This window comes from Petaurus breviceps, unplaced genomic scaffold, assembly GCF_028583685.1.
Source record: "Petaurus breviceps papuanus isolate PSGF00001 unplaced genomic scaffold, PetGlider_PUasm1.0 90763, whole genome shotgun sequence".
NCBI classification, from domain to species: Eukaryota; Metazoa; Chordata; class Mammalia; order Diprotodontia; family Petauridae; genus Petaurus; species Petaurus breviceps.
In genome coordinates, this window is record NW_027187340.1 from 7,374,778 (window position 1) to 7,396,972 (window position 22,195).

The 22,195-nt window shown below is 36.9% G+C and overlaps 1 protein-coding gene across 50 annotated transcripts in view; it reads right to left on the reverse strand.

The window, feature by feature from the left end:
* Positions 1–22,195, reverse strand: part of TTN (titin) — a 324,829-nt gene that overhangs the window by 67,764 nt on the left and 234,870 nt on the right. For all 50 annotated transcript variants that reach the window (XM_069068526.1, XM_069068527.1, XM_069068543.1 and 47 more), the window contains 37 exons: positions 21,845–22,144; positions 21,341–21,640; positions 21,026–21,131; positions 20,731–20,927; positions 20,332–20,637; positions 19,949–20,227; positions 19,257–19,556; positions 18,851–19,153; positions 18,370–18,732; positions 17,712–18,014; positions 17,275–17,574; positions 16,743–17,039; positions 16,353–16,637; positions 15,966–16,259; positions 14,553–14,852; positions 14,123–14,431; positions 13,152–13,342; positions 12,063–12,492; positions 8,880–9,188; positions 8,604–8,752; positions 8,484–8,516; positions 8,262–8,391; positions 7,872–8,171; positions 7,461–7,778; positions 5,582–5,878; positions 5,173–5,472; positions 4,772–5,086; positions 4,541–4,689; positions 4,299–4,449; positions 3,918–4,199; positions 3,244–3,546; positions 2,025–2,327; positions 1,647–1,928; positions 1,254–1,553; positions 854–1,156; positions 453–761; positions 52–333 (listed from right to left, as the gene is read on the reverse strand). In XM_069068526.1, coding sequence (XP_068924627.1) covers positions 52–333; positions 453–761; positions 854–1,156; positions 1,254–1,553; positions 1,647–1,928; positions 2,025–2,327; positions 3,244–3,546; positions 3,918–4,199; positions 4,299–4,449; positions 4,541–4,689; positions 4,772–5,086; positions 5,173–5,472; positions 5,582–5,878; positions 7,461–7,778; positions 7,872–8,171; positions 8,262–8,391; positions 8,484–8,516; positions 8,604–8,752; positions 8,880–9,188; positions 12,063–12,492; positions 13,152–13,342; positions 14,123–14,431; positions 14,553–14,852; positions 15,966–16,259; positions 16,353–16,637; positions 16,743–17,039; positions 17,275–17,574; positions 17,712–18,014; positions 18,370–18,732; positions 18,851–19,153; positions 19,257–19,556; positions 19,949–20,227; positions 20,332–20,637; positions 20,731–20,927; positions 21,026–21,131; positions 21,341–21,640; positions 21,845–22,144 — 9,978 coding nt within the window. The remainder of the gene's footprint in view (positions 1–51; positions 334–452; positions 762–853; positions 1,157–1,253; positions 1,554–1,646; positions 1,929–2,024; positions 2,328–3,243; positions 3,547–3,917; positions 4,200–4,298; positions 4,450–4,540; positions 4,690–4,771; positions 5,087–5,172; positions 5,473–5,581; positions 5,879–7,460; positions 7,779–7,871; positions 8,172–8,261; positions 8,392–8,483; positions 8,517–8,603; positions 8,753–8,879; positions 9,189–12,062; positions 12,493–13,151; positions 13,343–14,122; positions 14,432–14,552; positions 14,853–15,965; positions 16,260–16,352; positions 16,638–16,742; positions 17,040–17,274; positions 17,575–17,711; positions 18,015–18,369; positions 18,733–18,850; positions 19,154–19,256; positions 19,557–19,948; positions 20,228–20,331; positions 20,638–20,730; positions 20,928–21,025; positions 21,132–21,340; positions 21,641–21,844; positions 22,145–22,195) is intronic.

Sequence of the window (22,195 nt, forward strand, 5' to 3'; positions counted from 1 at the left end):
TAAAAAATTTTCATCATTTAAGAATGTTCACATTAAAATTAAAATGATTACCTAGTACAACAACTTTTACTGAGACTGTCTTTGAACCTGCTGGATTCTCCACTGTCAAAGAATAAGTTCCACCATCTTCATGGGCAGAGTTACGGATTTCAAGCTTACTACCAACTGGTGTAACCTCGATTTGTGCTTTTATAGGAACTTCTCTATCTTCTTTTTTCCATGTTACTTTTGGGAATGGAACGCCTTTGATGATAGCACTAAGTCTTAAGGTATCTCCAACCATTATGTGTTGTTCCCTTGCCATATTAGCATCTAGAATCAATTCAGGAGGTTCTAAAAGGAAAAGGATTGTTTGATGAGGATAATGTAAGGAATACAGTTTATAAATAAAATAAATTAAAAATCATTTTATAAATAAAAATAAAATATATGTATGGGGATATTTTACATACCAAGTCTGTCTCTTACTAACACTGGCTCAGGAACATGAGCTGGGTCTGATTCTCCTGCTTCATTGACTGCCAATATTCTGAATTTATAGGTTTGACCATCTCTCAGACCTGTGACTTTATATTTTGTTTCAGGGCATGTCTCTGGAGTATGATTGGCTCTTCTCCATTCTTCATCTCCAACTTTCTGGTATTCCACAATATAACCCAGAATCTTGCTTCCACCATCATGACGTGGTGGCTGCCAAACCAAATCAACTGAATTTTTCGTTGTGTCTACTGCTTCAGGGTTAATAGGTGGACTTGGTTTAGCTATATAAAAGACAAGAAAATTAAAGAATATCAAGACACGGCTTTAAAAAGTTAACTAATATGAAAACTGAATAAATGTTTTGATATAGTACCAATTGGATCTTTAGCAAACACTGGTTTTGAGGGTGGGCTTGGATCACCAACACCAATTTCATTTTCTGCTGAAACTCGGAATTCATATTGACATCCTTCCACAAGATCAGGAACCCTAAATTTGGTGTATGGATGAATAGGCTCTCTGGAAACTCTGACCCATTTTTTAGACCTGGTTTCTTTCTTTTCCACAATATATGTTGTGATGGGCTTGCCTCCATCATATGGTTTGTTCCAGGTTACTAATGCAGAATCTTTAGTAACTTCAGTAACAACTGGTTGATCTGGTGCAGCAGGAACACCTAAAGAAATATTATCATAATGTGTTCAATATCCATTCAATATATCACTAACATTGGAATAGTGAAAAACTAAAGAATAATTTTTAAAAATACATACTGAAACGATCCTTGGCTTTCATTGAATCAGACACTAATGGGTCACTTATGCCATAAAGATTTTCAGCATATATGCGAATAACATAGTCCTTTCCCTCAAGCAATTTAGGGACTTTGCATGTTGTCTTAACACTTGCTGATGTTACCGGAATCCAAACATCTTTGCTTAGCTCTTTCTTCTCAATGATGTAATTAGTAATTTCACTTCCTCCATCATCTAAAGGAGGTTTCCAAGAGATAATAAAATGATCTTTGTGTACTTCATCAAAAATAACAGGTCCCACTGGAGGTCCAGGACGGTCTATGGAAGGGAAAAAATCACACAGAATGTAGATTTCATTTATACTCTCGATTTAACAGAATGCTTATAGATCTAGTGCTAATTAATCCTTACCAACAACAGCAACTTGACAGGAACCTTTCCTTGAACCTGTACTATTCTCAACAATCACCGTGTATTTGCCAGAGTCTGAACGTTTGGCTTTGACTTTTTCTAGAGAAAGTGTTGTTGGAGTAGACTTGATCTGTGTGCGATCGTCTTCTAAGATATCAGCTTCATCTTTCAACCATGTGATCTTAGGTTTTGGCTTGCCTGAGTAACGTCCTGTCAGGGCAAAAGCTTCACCAACCCGAACAGTGAGCTTATCCCTAAAGTCCAGGTCAAGTGTTGGAGGAGCTAAATAAGTAATTTTGAAATCAAATCAGTTTTACTGTCACGATAGAACAAATCCACAATTGCACAGCAGGCATTCAAAGTATCTGAGACACTTACCAAGTTCATCCTTGCAAGTGATTGGCTTCGTGCAGAATGATGGCTTGCCTTGCCCAATAATATTGACAGCACTTACGCGGTACTCATAAGTGTCGCCCTCTTTCAAGCCTTTAACTGTGAATTTTCTACTAAGTAAGTTGTTTGTTGTAACTTTGTGGAACTTTTCAGTTCCAATGAGACGACTTTCTAGTATATAGTTAATTATTTCTGATCCTCCATCATACTTAGGGGGATTCCAAGTTAGACTTACAGAGTCTTTTGTAACTTCTTTCACTTCAAGATCTTCTGGACGCTCTGGGACAGCTAGAGTAAAAATAAGGGATAGCAATTAAAACAGTTACTTTTTTTTTTTTTAACAATGTGACAAATTGCCCTTTCCTGAGGATTTCATTTGAACCTAAATAATTTACTTTTATTCAAATAAAAGAATATAATTCTTGTAGTAAGAAGGGACTTTAGAGAAATCATCTAGTCTAAATTTTTGATTTAACTAATTTAATTAAATTTAAATTAAATTAACTCATTTAACTAATGAGGTCAAAATTTAGACAAACTAAATAAGTCACTTATTCAGTCACACAGCTAGTTAGTGTCAGAACTGAAAAAAAACTGAGGTTTCCTTCCTCTCAGTCCATTCATCCCTACTGAGGCTGTAAAGATATATGTATATGCAGACATATATGCACATATACACACAAATATACAGATATTTTGCTTTCAGTAGTTTTAGTCCTGTCCAACTCTTTGTGACCCCATTTGGGATTTTCTTGTCAAAGATACTGGAGTAGTTTGCCACTTCCTTTTCGAACTCATTTTGCAGATGAAGAAACTGAGGCAAACAGGGTTAAGTGACTTGCCCAGGGTCACATAGTAGTAAGTATCTGAGGCTGGATTTGAACTCAGGAAAATGAGACTTCCTGACTCCAGGCCCAGTGCCCAGGCTCACTGTGCCCCTAGTTACCTATATGTATGTACATCCACACACACATGTATATGTATATATACAAACACATATGCATGCAATGTATATTAGAACACATATACATACATGTATTTATACACATACATGTATATTTATTTACACCCTCCTGTGTTCTACTAGGTGTACAATTGGTGCCTAAAAACTATGTGTAAAATAAATGAAAGCATAGTGAGAGGTATTATATAGCTTATACTTTCATTGAATACCTGAAGAAATCTTTAAACTTCTATTACTTACTCATTGGATCCCTGATGACAAGTTCTTCTTTTGTCTCAACAAATGGGCCCATGCCAATGCTATTTTCAGCAGCAATGCGGAAAAAGTAGGCTTTTCCTTGAATCAATCCTTGCACTGTAGCATTCTGCCTTGTGACTGTATAAGTTACTGGGGTCCAAGCTCTGCGGTCAGCTTCTCGCTTTTCAATCACATAGTTGGTGATGGGTGACCCACCATCATCTTCTGGAGAAAACCATGTCAATTTGCAGGAGTCATTGGTTAGGTTGTCAGCAAGGAATGGAATTCCAACTGGACCTGGAACATCTGATAATAAGAGTGAGAAGAAAAATTATTACCATAGAGAGAGAATTTCAGATCAATGTCTATGCTTATTACTTTGTTACCTTTGGGATTTTTTATTTTTTTTGCTGGACCAGGTGGTTTTAGAAGTAAAGATTGTTGTCTCTCTTGCCTCCAGCAAATTGTCTGTATTAATCAGGGCACATTTGTAGACTAGGTCATTGAGCCTTTTAATTTCCAACTTTCTAAGCAAAGAATCTACTTCACTATTATTTGACTATTTTCAAGTTAAAAGATCTAAATATGATAATTATATTTCCCATTTCAGAATTTATAAGATGATAATAAAATAATTTTAAAGAGATTATGCAGTGAATAAATTTGGGCTTACTTACCTAACACATCAACAATAATTGTCTTCTTTCTTTCTCCACCTGCATTTTTAGCAAGAAGAGAATAGACACCCTGATGACTCCTTTTGCAATTCTTGATGACCATAGATGAGCTAATAGCTGTTGTTTCAATATTTGCCTCTTCTGGTAATGCTCTTTCATTCATGTTCCAAGTTACTGTGGGAGGTGGCTTTCCAGAGACATATGCTATAATACGAATCACCCCACCAGCATGGACAACAATTCTATCTCTGACACTAGCGTCCAGCTGAAGGTCAGGAGCAACTGAGACAAGAAAAGGCAAATGAAAGTGTGTTTTTCACTGAAAATATATTTCAATTTTAAAATAAGATTCAGGTATGTTAATCATAAAATAATATTTACCAATTCTGTCTTTCATTTCAATAATGTCGGTAGCTTCTCCAGGTTCTCCAATGCCAGCAATGTTGACTGCTCTAACTCTAAATTTGTAGAATGCACCTTCTTTTAATCCAGGTACTACAAGTTTTGTTCCTCTCACTTCCTTATCTTTACCCTGAATTTTAAAAAGTGTCATTAGAATTTGAAAATTTATAATAATTCTTCTAGTAAGGGTTTTTGCTTTCAAAACATCAAATTTTACCTACCTTTTCCCATTCTTCCTTTCCTTCTTCTTTGTATTCAACTATATATCCAGTAATTTTAGACCCTCCATCCTTTACTGGGGGAGTCCATTCCAAATCTACAGATGATTTGGTCCAGTCAGTCACTTTGGGGAAGGGGGGACCTGGTGGGGCTAGAAATAACACATTATATTAGTTAGTTTATTTCTCCATGAAACATCTGATAAATTAAAAACCGAATGTTTAAAGATTTACCAATTGGATCTCTAGCTGTTACTGGGTCAGATGGCACGCTTGGAGGGCCAACTCCAGCAGCATTAATAGCATAGACTCGGAACTGATAATCTGAACCTTCAATGAGGCCTGTAACTTTATAAGAAACTCCTAAAGTCATAGCTTTGATAGGATCTCGGTTGACTCTCTTCCATCTCTTGGATGTGGTATCCTTCATTTCTAGCCAGTAGCCTGTCACAGGAGAGCCTCCGTCATATTCTGGTTCCTCCCAGTTGACAGTCATGGAGTCACGCTTTACACTGCTCACAGTTGGCTTGTCAGGGGCCCCAGGGACAGCTGTGAAAGAGTTACATGGGTTTATAAAAAAAAAAAGTAAAAATACACAAAAAGGGATTTGCATTTGAAAATAGTGTCATACTTACAGAACAGATTTCTGGCTGTCTCTGGTTCACTATCAAGAGGCTCTCCAATGCCATATTTATTTTGTGCCATTATACGGAATACATATTCATGGCCTTCCAGTAATTTGGGGATGGTGTATGAACATTCCTTAGGTTCACTGGAAACACGTACCCATGTTTTCCTATTAGCTTCTCTTTTCTCAACAACATAATTTGTAATCTTGGAACCACCATCATCTAGAGGTGGAAGCCAAGATAAAGTCATTTGATCAGCTGAAATGGATTCAAATTTTATGGGTCCCACTGGAGGTCCAGGACGACCTAAAATGGAGTTTGAAAAAGAACACTTAATTAGCCAAATGCATTTAAAATGAAAAATCATATGGGTAGTTCATTTATGTGCATTTTATACAAAATATTTTATGTTTACCAAGAACATTCAGTCTCATCTCTTTTGATGCTGTTCCCAGATTATTGACAGCTGTGATTGTATACAGGGCAGTATCACTCCTACGAGATTGTGGAATCACTAAGGTGCAAGTATCGTCAACCACAAGCTTATTGATGTGTTGGTCATACAGAACAGGAGCTTTGTCAGCAGGTTTCTTTGGAGGAGCTTTAAACCATGTTAACGTAGGGAAGGGCACTCCCTTAACTTTAGCCACAATACTAACATCAGTTCCTTCTTCAACCTCCATAAATTCTTTTAGATCAATTGATGGTGGGCCTAGATCAGAAAAGAAGACATGTTGTTATAGGAAATGAAGACATTTGGCTTCATCCTCAACCAGAGCCATGTTCTAGCAAAAGTGGTCCATAGCAGTGAGAAGAAAAACTGATGTTCTAGCAATTGCCATTGCAAGTCTGTCTGATAATTTGTAATATGGATACAACTTTATGAGGGAGAACTCTTCTATTCATTTTTAAAAATTATTTACTCCTTTCCTTTTCTTTCCTTCCTCCCTCCCTTCCTCCCTTCCTCCCTTCCTCCCTTCCTTCCTTCCTTCCTTTCTTCCTTCCTTCCTTCCTTCCTTCCTTCCTTCCTTCCTTCCTTCCTTCCTTCCTTCCTTCCTTCCTTCCTTCCTTCCTTCCTTCCTTCCTTCCTTCGCTTTTTGGAGGGGGGAAGGCAGGGCAATTGGGGTTAAGTAGCTTGCCCAAGGTCACATGGCTAGTAAGTGTTAAGTATCTGAGGCCGGATTTGAATTTAGGTCCTCCTGACTTCAGGATTGGTGCTCTATTCACTGTGCCACGTAGCCACCCCATTTACTCCTGTTCTGAAGAAATGTGACTTGGAGTAATTTGATACTTTACTTAGATGTAAGCCCAGATAAAGTAGAAAATGTAGAAAGAGGGAGGCAGTGTGAATAGACACTATGGTTCTATTGTGGTGCAAAGAGGAGAATGAGGATACCCAAGATAGCTATTAGTTATAGTAATAGTAGTTATGAAAGGCAGTAGGGCATGGATTGCTTGACTTGGAGTAAGGAGGACTAATTTAAAATCCCACTTCAGATGGTTAACTAGTAGCCTTGGGTAAATCACTTACTGACAGACTGTTTCTTCCACCATAAAACAGGGATAATAATATTACTATTACCTATTTCACAAAGTTGTGGTTAGGAAAATGCTTAGTACACTTTTTATAATGTTGTGGTAATATTAGTAGCTAGAGCATAGAATGGTTTGATACTCCTCCCCCCAAAAGCTTATAGAAGCTAATTTACTTTTCTTAAAACTTCTCAAAGTGTAAAGTAATCTTTCCTTAATAATCCCTGTATTATTGCCATATTTATTCCTATAATTTTCCTACCTTATTAGTAGCTATTTTAGCAATAAAAATAGGAAGGTGGAGTTAGAGGGGATAAGAAAGGAGATTATATATATAAATTGCTCATAGTGTCTCCTGCTGTCCAGGTGAGTAGTAATTAGGCACTTGGCTTAATTCTTCTTCTCTTTGCTTTGTGCAATCTTGAATATTTGCATATTAGCTATTCTTATCAAGTCTTTAGTAATGCTCCTATTAATCCTCACATCCATAATGATCTACTAAAGAAGAAATTTAAAAAAACAGAGTAACTTCCTCTGAATGGAAGAAGGGAGACTATTATATAAGCAAATATGACATTACCATTTAACAATTGGGGAAAATAAAATTAAGTGACATGCCCAGATTCTAATAAGAGTCAAAGAGTGGGTCCCTGGCTTCTACTCTAATATTATTTCCAATGATGTCACTCATTGAACAATTGTTAAAATCCAGAAAGGTATAAAATGAGAAGGCACCTGCCAACAGTTTCCTTCATACTTACATGTCTGATCTTTCACAATAACGGGACCAACTGTAGCTGAAGGTTTGCTGACTCCTGCTTCATTAACAGCTTTGACTCGGAATTCATATTCTCCACCTTCTATGAGGTCTTCAACAGTAAACTTAGTTTCTTCTACATCTCGCTTATTACATTGTTTCCATGCTTCTTTCTTTTTCCCAGTAGGGTCCCAGGCAAGGCACTCAACAATATAGTGTGTGACAGGGGCACCACCATCATTTTTCGGAGGCTTCCACGTCAGACTCACTGTGTCCTTAGTAATAAGGCCAATCTTGAGCTTAATGGGTGGATCAGGAGGATCTTTAAAAATATAAAAAGGAAAAATAAGACAAGGAATATAATAATACATTTTAGTTGTAAGCTCTAAAAGATTCAATTTAGATTAAAACGTACATATTGGATCTCTAGCAGTGGTCCTTTGAATGGTTTCTACAGGTGCACCAACACCAAAGCGGTTTTCAGCACGCACTCGGAAGAAATACTGTTGTTCAGAAATGAGGTCTGGTACTACAAATGAAGTGCTACCACAGTTTGGATTAACTTTCGTCCAGGCCTTCCCATCAACAGTCCTTTTCTCTATAACATAGCCTTTGATTCTGTCTCCGCCATCATCATCTGGCATCTTCCAGGAAAGTTTGCAACTGCTTCTTGTAATGTCACTGACTTTCAGGTCTTTGGGTGGTCCTGGTACATCTGTTGATTGCAAATGACAATATAAATGACTTCACTGAAATACCTGGAAAATAGTCAATCATCTTAATTTGATGACTTTTAAAGTCTTACCCATGACTTTAACTCTGCAATTCGCAGTTTTTTGTCCTGCTTTGTTCTTGGCAGTAATGCTATATTTTCCTGTGTGTTCTCGCTTGCAATCATTAATAATAATCACTGAAGAGTTTTCAGCAGTTTCGAGCTATATGAAAAAAATACATATTTAGTTATTTCACAGAATTACTGTGGTGCCGAATTTGTCAATTGGTATTACAAATTTTTCAATTATTCTACCTGGGCATCTTCAGGTATATTGTGAACACCATCCTGTTAGAAAAGAAGAATAATTAAATGAAGCACATGTGCTTCTTACAGCAATTTGATGAAATTTTTTGGACTATGCAATTTTTTTACCTTTACTGTCTTCTTTGCTTTTCCTTCAAACTCCCAAGATGATTTTGGTGTTGGACGCCCCTTAATAACAGCTGGAATCTTGATCTGTGATCCAGCACGGCAAATCAAACTGTCCTGGGCACCAATGTCAATGAAAACCTCTGGAGGCTCTGCAATATCATAAATAATACAAAGATAGTCTATTTTGAGAATTTTCTATTATTATTACTTATTAACAAAGTTATCTATTCTCATCACCTCACAGGAACTACTTTTATGCTAATTTAGCACCAATACCTTGAATATCACTGGCGGGTATCTCTCCAGTTGTCCCACTGGGTTCAGATTCCCCTGCATCATTTACAGCTTTCACTCGGAATCGGTATTTTCTGAGTTCTTTCAAATTAGGTACAACACATTCACAGGTAGTCAGAAGTTTGTCTGGTTCATTTACTTTTTTCCAGTCAGAAGTGCCTTCTTCTTGCATTTCAACAATATATCCCTTGATGGGACTACCACCATCCTTGGCTGGAGGTTTCCATCCCAGGGTTATGCTTGACTTAGTTTTGTCTTTGACTTCTGGGGTTGAAGGTGGACCAGGTGGGACTAAAAGCAATGGGGAAAAAAAGGAAAACCAAATCAAATTTGGATAATGAGTGTGGGTTAGATTATACAGCAAATGAGACTTTCCTATAAATTCTTATAAGTCATTTTTCCATTCTGAAGAAAGGAGAGAATAACAAAAGAGAAGAAATCACCTCTTAGAGAAGACATAAAAGCAATAACCCATTTTCATTGACAGTTTAAAAACAAAACACAATGTTAAAAAATGCCTTAACATATTTCAGATCTTTGACTCTAGAAAGTATAACATTCAGAGTCAGTGTGGTCTCCTGGAAACAGTGTTGGACATAGACAGGTGATACCTAGGTTAGAATTTGCTTATGACACTTAATAGCCATGTGGTCATGGGCTAGTCATTTATCTCCTTTGAACATCACTTTCTTAACCTGAAAAATGGACCTAGCAATACCTATAGTACCTTTCTAACAGTGTTTTTGTGAGAGTAAAGTATAATAATGAAGGTAAATTATTTTGTAAACCTTAAAAAGTGCTTTATAGGGTCAGCTAGGTGGCTCAGTGAATAGAGCACCATCCCTGGAGTCAAGAGGACCTGAGTTCAAATCTGACCTCAGACACTTAACACAAAAACTAGCCATGTGACCTTGGACAAGTCACTTAACCCCAATTGCCCCTCCCAAAAAAAGTGCTTTATGAATTTCAGCTAGTTATTACTCATATCATTGAACACCCACTCTACTTTATAGGTCCTCTTGAGAAGTATATTCTATAATATATTCCCTGAAAATTTAATATCATTTAATCATTTGCCTTTTTTAAAAAAAATCCAGATCTATGATTTCAGAATGTAGGGAGCTCCCAGAGTGAAATCTCCCCATACTGATATAAATTTATAACTCCTCTGCAATTTAAAATCTTAATAAGGTCTCTTCTGGCATTGATAGGCTGTGACTTGCCCATTATAAAATGTATGTTATGTTACAGAGGCAGATCTTAATACCAGGGCTTTCTTTACTTCTAGGTCAGCCTTCTATATACTAAACTTGCTTATAAAACTTTTAAAAAAGGATCATTATATTACTACTTGATAACACTCTGAACACACCTCACTGCCATTAGATTTCTTGCTCTGCTCTCGAGTGTAAAGATTTATCTTCTGCCTCCTTTTGTATTTCTAGCACTTAGCACAGTTCTTGGCATATAGTAGGTCTTAAGAAATGTTTATTCATTGATAGAGCCTGGAGTAGTTTACATTTCATTTTATAAATTAGATTCTCACACTACATGAATTTGCAACACAAGGAGAATCTAAGAAAATATGTCATAAAGCAAACAATATCCCTTAAATGACATACTACCTCAAAAACCAAGGGCTTTATGTATAAAGTATTTTAAATTTATTTGAAATTATGTGTTTAATATTCAGTCAGGAGTTGAGAACATTTGATTGTCAATTGGGTCACATACCTGGTAAAACTACTAGATAAAATGTGGTATGTTTGATTATAATCTGAAAATGTTTGAAATATTTAGAGTCATATTATAATAGTTCCCTAACAGGTCTTGGTCTTCCTTGTTTCATACCTACTTCTGTCCCAAACTTGAGTTATCTTTTCTACTGCTACCTGGCTAAACTTTCTTAACTATAGATCTGCTCATCTCACTATTACCATCAAAATTCTCAAAGGGTTTCCTGCTGCCCACTTAATAAAATTCAGATTCTGTAACCTAGTATTCAAAACCTTCATGATGAGATGCCATATTGCTTTTCAACCTTATCTCCTATTATTCTATCCCCTCCTCCATACACTATTCTCTAGGCATATTGGACTATTCTCTGTCCCTGAACCCTATCTGAATATTACAGATTTAGAGTTGAAAGGGGCCTTACAGGTCACAGGGCTAAAAGGAACCTCAGAAGCCATCTTGTCCGATCCCCTCATTTTACAGAAAAGGTAATTGAGGCTTGAGGAGACTAAGGACTTGCCCAATGCTACACTGGTCATTTGCTCCTACCATTTCATTTTATAAATGCAGAAACTGAGGCCCTCACAGATGCAGTGACTTGTTCAAAGTTACCTGTAGTTAAAGTTATCTTTGCCTGTTGAATTCCTAACTATTCTTTAAAAGTCAGCTAAATTGATGCTTTCTCAATGAATCCTTCCTTGATGCCCTCTGTTGGTAATAACTTTCCCTTCACATTCATTTAGGCAACAAGCATTTATTAAACACTTATTATGTGCGAGGCACTGTACTAAGTCCTGGGGATATTCAAGGGATGCAAATTCTAATAGGGGAGAAAATATGCCAATAACCATGTGCATACAAGACATATAGTGCAAATATAAAGTAATCCACATTCTCATCATGCATTACTGTTTCTAATGGTTATCTGTGTATACGTGTTATCCCTTTATGGGACTGCAAGCTCCATGATGTCAAAGACTATGACTCATTTAAATTTTCTATCTTCCCCATTAGTCTAGCACAATGCTGTGCACAAAACAATGTTGAGCTTTTTTTGTTGAATGTCATTCAAGAGAAAATTTCCTTTCTTTTTCCTTTTTCTTGAACACAACAACAAAAAGACAATATTCTGCCATATTGAACTATCATTTGATAGTGATCACTTCTATATTCTTTGATTACTTCATCTGTAATAATTTAGATTTAACTTGGTTATCTCTGTCTTACTTCCATATTTTATTTTAAAAAATTCTTTAAATCTGTTTTTTTACTATGTGTAAATGAATATACTGTTCAGTTATTCTTTTAAAATATGAATTATTTTGCCTCAGGAAATATTTTGGAAAAATAATCACAAGGCTGCCCACTAAATTACTATGCTCCTTAGAAACACATCAATTATCTTATACAAATCCAGGCAGGCATACTTACATGTAGGATCTCCTGCTACAGCAGGGTCTGATGGTTCACTGGGAGGGCCAACTCCAGCTGCATTTATTGCCAGTGCTCTGAATTGATATTTAACACCTTCAATCAAACGTGGGACATTAAATTCCACTCCTTTCAATCCTATTTTTGTTATCGGTGCTCTGCTAACACGTGACCAATAGGAGCCTCCCTCTTCTCTCTTCTCCAGCCAATAGCCAGTGATTGGAGATCCACCATTGTCCAAAGGAGGTGTCCAGCTCACTAGCATTGATCCTTTAGTACGCTCTAAAACTTTGGGTTTTCCTGGAGGTCCAGGAGTGCGAAAGGGGTCTTGAATGACCACTTTATCAGATTTGCATTCATCACTAGTTCCATATTTATTCACGGCTCTTACTCTGAACTCATATTGACCATTTGGAATAAGCTTCCAGACCTAGAAGAAAAAAAAATTGTTTTTCAAAGCATTATATTGAATTTCATTCACTTTCATATTTTACTTTTATAACTTAGTAGCAAAATTCCAGATGATTATCTAAGCAGGGGTTCTAAACAGTGATCTGTTTTTGTAGGCCTAGAAATTAAGAATAATTTTGACATTTTTAAATACATTAAAAATTTGTTTTAAAATGTTAAAATCATTTTTGGCTCCTAGTTCAAATCTAGCTCTATGGCAGTGGTTTTCTGAGCTTTAGAAATGGAAATGTGAACTCAGAAGGGGTCAGCATTCTGTAATCAATATCAGGGCTGCTTTTAGGACCTTGGGTCAGAAGTTAGATTCTTCATCTAGGTTGTAAACTATGTACAACAAAAATAAGTATATGAAGCAGAGGCAGAAAAGAGGAAGTCATACTTTAACAAGAAATAGTTGTATTTTCCATGCTTTCTGACTCATCTCTGAAAAGGGATGATTTCAGAGTGCCTTTATCAGCTCTCTCATCAAAGAGTATTTAAATGGCCATATACAAATGGTACTGACAAAATAAATGTAAAAAAAATGGAGGATTAGTTATTGAATTCTAAGGGACACTAGAACGTCTATTACTTAGCCACTAGTAATTTTAATGCTATAAAATAGTGCCCAGAAAAGGTTACCCCATATCTCCTTTCCACAGCAGTATTGGTGACCTCCTCCCATTCGCTTTTCTTCCTGCTTGCATCACGCTTGTCAATGATGTAATGGGTGATTTCACTGCCACCATTATCTAGGGGAGCATCCCATGTCAAGTAGCAAGATTCAGCTTTGATATCAACCACAGCAAGGTTTCTTGGTGGAGATGGACGATCTGAAAGAAAACACATTTCAATAATCATTCATTGAATTCTTGGTATGTGTGAGGTACAGTGTTGGTCACTGGGGATATAATGACAAAAATGAAACCTGACCTCCAGGAGGTCACTTTCTAATGAAGGGGATAACACATAAAAGTATGCCCTGATAAATCTTCCTCCATCAGAGAGAGTTCTTTTTGGGAAGGACCCCACTCTTACTTGTGGTAACTTTTTTGTGGTAATAGGGAGTTAGTTACCTTTCCCAGATTTCTGCTAGAGTTTATGTATATGGGAGGCTGAAGACAAAGGCTTCAAGGCATTCTCTAAAGTGGGATAAGTTGATTATCATTCCTGGCATTTCCATACGCATTTGAGCTACTCTCCAAGGTATGTAATGCTTTCATTATAACTAAAAGGGCTTCCCATTGATGCTGTAATGTTTATGTTTTCACCCCTTCTAGACCTTCATTTTGGCTGATGTCTAAATGGGACACACTCTTACATATGTAAGTAAATGCAAAATATAAACAAAGTAATACAAATTTTAATTCTAAGCTCTGGAGACTGCTTAAATAACTGGTGGATAGTGGAAAAGGGAGTCAATCTTGTAGGAAGGAGGTGGTACCTGAGTTGTGATTTGAAGGAAGATAAAGTCTCTGAGGAAATACTTTCCAGACACTGGGACCCATTTGTGTTAAGGCACAGATATGGGAGATGGCAGGTCAGATGAGACAGAATACACTATATAAATGGCCACTGAATTACCTACTGACATCCCATAGATAAGCACTTACCATACACTTCAACGTGAACATTGCGGAATACTGTGCCAAGACGATTAGAGGCAGTAACGGTATAGGTGCCTTTGTCTTCTCGAACAGCCTTGGGAATACTAAGCTCTGTCTTGGCCTCACTTCTAGATACTTCTTCCTTGGTAATCTTAAGCGCATCTGTTGGCTTTTCAATTACTTTTTCATTCTTGGACCATTCAATTTTAGGCATTGGAAGGCCTGTTACATCTGCAGGAATATCAACAGGCTCTCCGGCCTTCACTTTGATAGTATCTCCTCTCACCTTGAGACGCAATTTAATAGTTGGAGGAACTGGGAAAACAAACACAAACAGGAATGTAGTAAGGAGTCTTGTTTTGCTTGGGGAATAATCATATAATTGTGAAGAGCATACCCATGAACCAAATTTCATTACTGTATTAAGAGAACCTACCTTCATCATCTTGTATAACTACATTAAGTGGCAGAGATGGTTCACTTTCACCAATACCATTGACTGCTTTGACACGGAATTCATACATTTGGTGTTCATCCAGATTTTCCACCAGGAAAGATGTATTTGGGCAGAGTCGTTGGTTAACTCTTTCGAAATCAGGCTTGTCATGTCTTCTCTTTTCAATAATGTATCCTTGAATAGGACTACCATTATCAGTTCGAGGAGGCTTCCAGTCAAGGGTTATAGTATTCTTAGTCCTGTCTGTGTATGTGAGCCTCTCAGGTGCTGTTGGAGGACCTGGAACCACAAGTAGGTTTAAGTATAAGGTATGTACCCATATATATCAAATAACATTTCATTTCACTTTAATTTGGTATATTAAAATATGTAATTTCTCCAGTATCACATTTAATTCCTAAGATTTTATAAAATTAATAAACTAGATTCATAATTCAATGATTAGAAGTAGTTGGAGTAATTATAGGAGTTTTATTTTCTTAAAAATTGTAAAGATCAAATTATAGTACTAACAAAAAGAAAAGAGTCACTGGGACATTTATGTTTTGCTATATTTAGCAATTTGGATTTTTACTGTTCCTGGAAAGCTTTTGGTCTTCATAAAATTCAGGGTTGCAAGTCTATATAGTTCTTCTCTGAATAGCTGGTATCCCTTTCAAATAATTCAATTCAACAAACATATTAAGCTCCTACTATGTCTTTTACATTTCTTTATATCTCTCATGCTTAGCATAGTGCCTGGCACGTAGTAAATACTTGGTAAATGCTTGCTGACTAAAATAGAAGCTAATATGTTAGGCATTATAACTACAAATGCAACGTTTCATTTCTTCATTTTATATTCCTATCTAATAGTCCCCATAAAGTTTTTCCTTAAATTTAATTCCAATCCTTCAACTCTTTTCTCTGTTTTTGGTACCCATTCCCTGCCCCTCCCCAACATTTATGGCCCAGTCTATCCTTGAAGGGAAGGGTCTGACTGGATGGAAAATGGGGTTGAAAGAAATCAAAACTGTCAAAAATCTGAACTTGAGAAAGAACCTCATTGTTGCATCATAAACTCCTGTCTCCCTGAGCATATGCTAGATATTTTTGAAAATTATGTTAACTCTTTTAGATTGCTAGAATGACATGATTAATTACCACTCTAGTGTATCCTGCTGGCTCAAAGAATTAAGAATATATTTTGCTATTTTATAAGATTGTGAAAGTTATGTTTACTTTAAGACAAAGTTGTTTTGAAATTATGGCAAATATAATGAGTTAATTACCAACAGTATTCTGCACCTATAAAAATTTTGACTCATGAAGGTTTAAAAATTTAAAACTAACTAATGTACATAAAAGTAAAGATTATTCAATTGATTTCTATTTATAAAGAAAAGATTTTACCTAGTGGATCAACTGCAAGAATTGGTCCTATTTGAACAGGTGGACCACAACCAAACTTGTTCTTAGCTATAACACGGAACATATATTCTTGTCCTTCAAGAAGACCTGTGATATCACATTTAGATCGTTCCGTCTCTATTGGTTGTCTCCAAGTGTGCATTTTGGCATCTTTTCTTTCTATAATGAAGCCTGTGATTTCACTTCCTCCATCATCTGCTGGATCAGACCAATTAAGTAGACACATCTTTCTGTTTGTTACAACAGGTTTAAGGTCAAGAACTGGACCAGGAACATCTGAAAAAGGAAATATGTTACATAAGAAAAAATGGGAAAAGTGTTGTATTATGTAAGAGTATACCCAGAAAAATCCATGGAATATTTTCTTACCGAAAACTTCAACTCTGGCTGCTGCAAATTTGGAACCACAGCTATTGGTAGCAGTGATTACATATCTGCCATGATCTTTTCGCAAAGCATTCTTGATAATTAGCTCTGATTTGGTTCCCACATTATCTATGACAACACGATCTTTATCTAGTTCTCCTTCTTCTATGGTCCACACTCTGGTAGGGACAGGGCGACCAGTGACAATAGCTGGAATTTTCAGAGTTTTCCCAGCCATTATCTGGATTCCAGCCTTGACAGAAACATCCAGTTCCACATGTGGAGGCTCTGTTGGAAAACAACAATGACATATGAAGCTAAATGAAAAGACAGAAACTTCACCCACCCATAGGGGAAGGAAATTCTTAAGTTCTGAAGAGGAAGCATTATTACCTTGAGGTTCAGCTACTGTGACAGGTTCAGTTTCCCCAGGTGGTCCTTCACCAGCAATATTGACAGCACTGACACGAAGTTTGTAGTCAGCACCTTCTCGGATTTCTTTGACTGTATACTGGCGGACCTTGATCATTTTCTCTGTACAACGTGACCATTCATTTGTGCCAACCAACTGCTTATCAACAAAATAGCCAATAATTTCCCCACCACCATTGTAAGCTGGGGGTTCCCATTCTAATTCAATGGTGGTAGTACTTGTGTCAGTCACTCTTGGAACAGGTGGTCCAGGTGGTGCTGGAAAGGGCACAGTTATCAAAACTCACTAATTGTTTTTAAGTGTTTATCTGTATCTATATTTAATTACACATATATAGCTTATATATACATTAAAATCCATATATCTCTACATGACATTACATAATATAATGTTATATCTATATATATGTAAATATGTCTATATTTGCTCCCCATTCCCATCCCCGACTCTAAACCCTTACTTTCTTCCCCAGCTGTATAAGAAATTACTTACAAATTGGATCCCTTGCTGTTTGGGGATCAGATGGTGGACTAAACTTTCCAGGACCAGCAGCATTTTCAGCACATACTCTGAAGACATAGGTTAGTCCTTCTAGAAGGCCATCCACTTTTGTTTTCAAAGAATTTATAAGACTTCTATTAACACGAGACCAGTGAGTACTATTGACCTCTCGTTTTTCAAGCCAGTAGCCCACGATGGGGCTTCCATTGTCTTTAGGTTCATTCCATTTTACTAACATGCTATTACTGGTAATGTCTTCAACAAGGGGCTTATCAGGTGCATCAGGTGGTTCTGAAAAACAAAACAAACCAAAAACTACCTGTGATATCACTGATATTTCACAAAGAATCAATTTTGCCACCTGAATCAATCAATGTTAATGCCAAATGCACAGTAAGGATCATAGATAAATATTAACAAAATATTACCAAATGGATCTTTAGCTACAAGTGGTTTTGAAACACATGGTGGTCCAGGTCCAAATCTATTTTCTGCCCTCACACGGAAAACATATTCCTTTCCTTCAATCAGTTTAGGCACATTATATTTGCAGTGCCGGAGTGTTGAGGTAACTACAATCCAGTCTGCATCAGGTTTTGTCTTTTCTTTCTTTTCCAAAGTGTAGTTTATGATTTCACTGCCACCATCATCAAGAGGAGGTTCCCATTTACAGGTGACTGAATTCTTTCTAACATCTTCAAATACAAAGTTGATTGGAGGTCCAGGTGTATCTAATATTTAAAATGAAAACAAGAATTTGAAATAATTTGTTTAAGTGACTGCCATAGCAACTGTTATTGTTAGCCTGCCCTTTGGGCAATAGATCCTCTATCCCCAAGGTCAACTTTCAGAGAAGCATGATGAGATAGTAGGAAGGCTCGAGTAGAGTGAAATTTGATTTCTGTGATCATTTTAGTAGAAAATGAGACTGTGAAAATGTCCCCAAGTATTTATTTTTTCCTTCCTTATAACCACCTCTTGATCACTCACTTCATGACTCTGAGATTATTTCTCCCTTGATTGCTTTAGTTCATTCCATTTTGGTAGCGAAATCCAATGAGAAGGATAGCACCTTGGAATACCTACCTAGCACACTGACGGCACAGGGAGCTTTGGCAACACCGTGGTCATTTTCTACTTTGATCATATACATGCCATGATCAGGTCGAAGAGAATCGCGAACACGTAGCTGAGATTCTCCTTGTTTGCTGTTGTCAATGCTCAGGCGTTCTGTCAGAGGCAGGACGAACGGTTCTTCTTCTTGAACTTCTCCTCTCTTCCTCCTAACCACTGCTGTGGGGCGCTTTTTAATTTCCTCTGGTCTAATAACTTCCTCATCCTTTAACCATGTAATAGTTGGATAAGGTGACCCAGAAATAGTTGCATCAAGTGAGATTTCATCACCTCTCTTAACTTCTAGGCTTGTCCTTAGGATGACTTTTGGTGCATCTGTAATAATTTTTTAAAAAGTATGTTTTTAGCGTTAGTTTTAAGAATGTAATCATACAAATAATTTTCCCACTTAGTTTACTGTAGGGAAGACATAAGCTCAACAAATTAAATTTACCAATGGGATCCACAGCCTTGACTGGAGGCGTGGCACGAGAAGGCTCACTGATGCCAGCAGCATTTTCTGCCCGTACACGGAATTGATATTCCTTTCCTTCTTCAAGGTCTTTCACAGTGTAGGTTAAAACAGGGACCAAAAAGTCATTGCATCTCTTCCATCTCTCTTCACCCTTAGCTATTTTCTCTATGATATAACCCATTATCTTGCTTCCTCCATCATACAGAGGTGGTTTCCATGTAAGAGTCATTGCCTTTGCCGTGGGGTTATGAACCTCAACATCAATAGGTGGGTCTGGGGGCTCTATGGGATAAGAAGATTATGTAAATGTAAGGAAAAATCTATTTTGTTAGAATAAAAAATGGACATAGAACCTTTGCTGGCACCCATCTGTTCCAAAACTTACTCTTTGGATCTTGAGCAATGACTGGATTTTTCAGCTCAATGTATTCACCTCCACCAATTTTATTCACAGCCTTCACTCGGAAGAAGTATTCACCATTTGGTATAAGATCCTTTACAGTCCAAGAGAGTTTGTTTTCACCAGACATCACAGGTATGTATGTCCTTCTACCAGCTTCTCTGCGTTCCAGGACGTAGTGAAGAATTGGACTGCCACCATCGTATTCTGGAGGCTCCCATGTTAACTTGCATGAACTTTTGGTTATATCACTGGCTTTGATATCTTTGCATGGTCCAGGAAGGCCTATTTCAAATAATATTAATAATCATTATTATAATCAACAAAATAAAGATTAGAAATATGTTCTATATGACTAAATATGAATTCTTATAATCTAGAAAAATATTTTATCATCTTTACTGAGTATTATATATTTAACTAAAATTAGTCTATAACTCATTATTTAATAAAATTACATTTCTCTAACACGGTTTAATTGTTAAGTTTACTCTTTAAAACCTGAGCACCTTTGCGGGGGGGGAATAGTCTTTAGCAGGGTAACTTAGTTATCACATGGAAAGTACCTGAGGGACTGAATAGTATCAGAAAGGGAGGTCATTTTCATATTTATATTTCACACTTGTTTTTGTAATATGACCAGAATGTATGATGTTACTTCAAAGAATGATTATTACCTATGACTTTGACATTGATAGACCCAGTTGTTGAGCCCAGTTTATTTTCAAGTGTAATGGTGTAAACGCCAGCATCAGCATGGACACTCTTGGGCACTTCAATGTGTGCAGAAGTGTAATCACTCTTCATTGTTAATCTGTCATTTGCTTTGAGTTCTTTGCCATCCTTATGCCAAGTAATGGTTGGGGCTGGCACTGCTCTGAAGGGAACAGGAATATGTAACTTTTCACCTTCAATGACAACAATGTCATGAGTCTCCAGATCAATGGTTGGTCTGCCTGTAAAATATAAGGAAAAAGAAGAAGAGATGATGTTAAAATACTCCAGTATTGGAAAATCAGTATAATATAAATGTCAATTATTATAGAAACATCATAATTACAATCTGGGTCTTTGGCAACAACATTCTCAGAGATTTCAGATGGCTCACTGACTCCGACAGCATTGACAGCTCTCACTCTCAGAACATACTCCTTGTCAGGAACAACACCTTCTTCTACTTTGAATTTCAGGTCTTTCACTGGACGAGAATTAACTCGCATCCATTTTTCAGTGCCAACTGGGCACATTTCAACATGGTATCCTATAATAGGACTTCCACCATTTTTCTCTGGTGGCTTCCAAGCAATGGCAATGTGCTTCCTGCCAGCGTCAGTTACATGCAAGTCAAGGGGAGGTGAAGGAACACCTAAAGAAAGAGAAAAAAGAACATTTACTTTGACTTTTTACAATGTCATCTTAAAAACTCTAGGCCATGCAGAAAACACGAATGACTACTCACTTTTTGCATCTTCAATAGTGAGAATTTCAGTGGGTTCACTTGGATGACCAACTCCAGCTTCATTTTCTGCACGCACTTGGAACTGAACTTCTGTTCCTTCAATAACATCAGTTACTCTGAATTTACAATCAGGTCCTGATGTCTTTCCAGCCTTGACCCAACGAGTTCCTAATTTTTCTTTCTTCTCAATAATATATCTGTTTAAGTAATAAAACATTTCATTAGTCATAGGGAAACATGTTTAACTTTTTTAACTCACTAGAAATTTGACTTGAAACATTGGTCTAATTCTTGCCTCTGAATTGGTCTTCCGCCATCGTTTTTCGGTGGCTCCCATTTTAGGTCAACATGTCTTTTGGTCACATCAACCACTGCCAGGGCATAGGGTGGTCCAGGAGTAGCTAGAGAGAAAAAGGGTGAATGATTAGTAAAACAATAATTGAAAATGCAATAATCTATCTCAAATATTAATTATTAACATAAACTGTATAATAGACAATACAACATAATTATACATTATGTAATAGAATTATCAAATATGATGAATAAATACAATGTTGCTATTTATGTACTATAATCATTAATAATAATATTAAGTTAGAACACTTACTAAAGGTGTCTTTGGCTAGGACAGAGTCTTCAATTTCACAATAATCACTCTGCCCTATGGCATTTTCTGCAGCAACCCGAAACACATACAAAGAACCCTCTGTCAGTGGTGTCACTGTGCATTTAGTATCCTTTACTGTTGTATCCACTGTTTGCCAGCCTTTGCGCCTCACATCTCTCTTTTCAACAATGTAGTTGGTGATTGGGGAGCCTCCATCTTTCTCAGGAACTGTCCATTTTAGATCCGCTGTGTTTTTAGTGATGTTGATGACCTCCAGCCAGCGAGGTGGTGATGGAGGATCTATAGGAAGAGAAATACAGAAACCAAAATTTAACTTAATTTGCTTGTTAGATGTTTAGGCTTTGCCAAAAACCAGGAAATTATAAAAAAATTTATGATTTAGAATTTAGAAGAGTTTATACTCTTTTTGCAGCATTCAGATACACATTAGTAAGTGACATGTTTAATAAAGATGAGATCAAGTTACACTGAAGAACTACTTACATAGTTTTTCCCTGCAAAGTACAGGATCACTTGGTTCACTGGGTTCACTCTCCCCTGCCTTGTTCACTGCCCTCACTCGGAATGAGTATTCTTGCCCTTCCATGAGTCCTCGGAGTAAGTGTTCAGTGGTAGGAACACCTTCAGCTACTCGAACCCACTCATCTGTTCCAGTTTTTAGCATTTCAATTACATAAGATTCAATCTTTGCCCCTCCATCATGTTCTGGCTTTGTCCAATTCAACAAGAGTGATGTTTTGCCTATATCTTTCACAGTTGGCTTGCCAGGGGGCCATGGAGGATCTGCACAGACAGGAAATAATTACTTAGTTTTAAAGGTACAAGAATCTATGT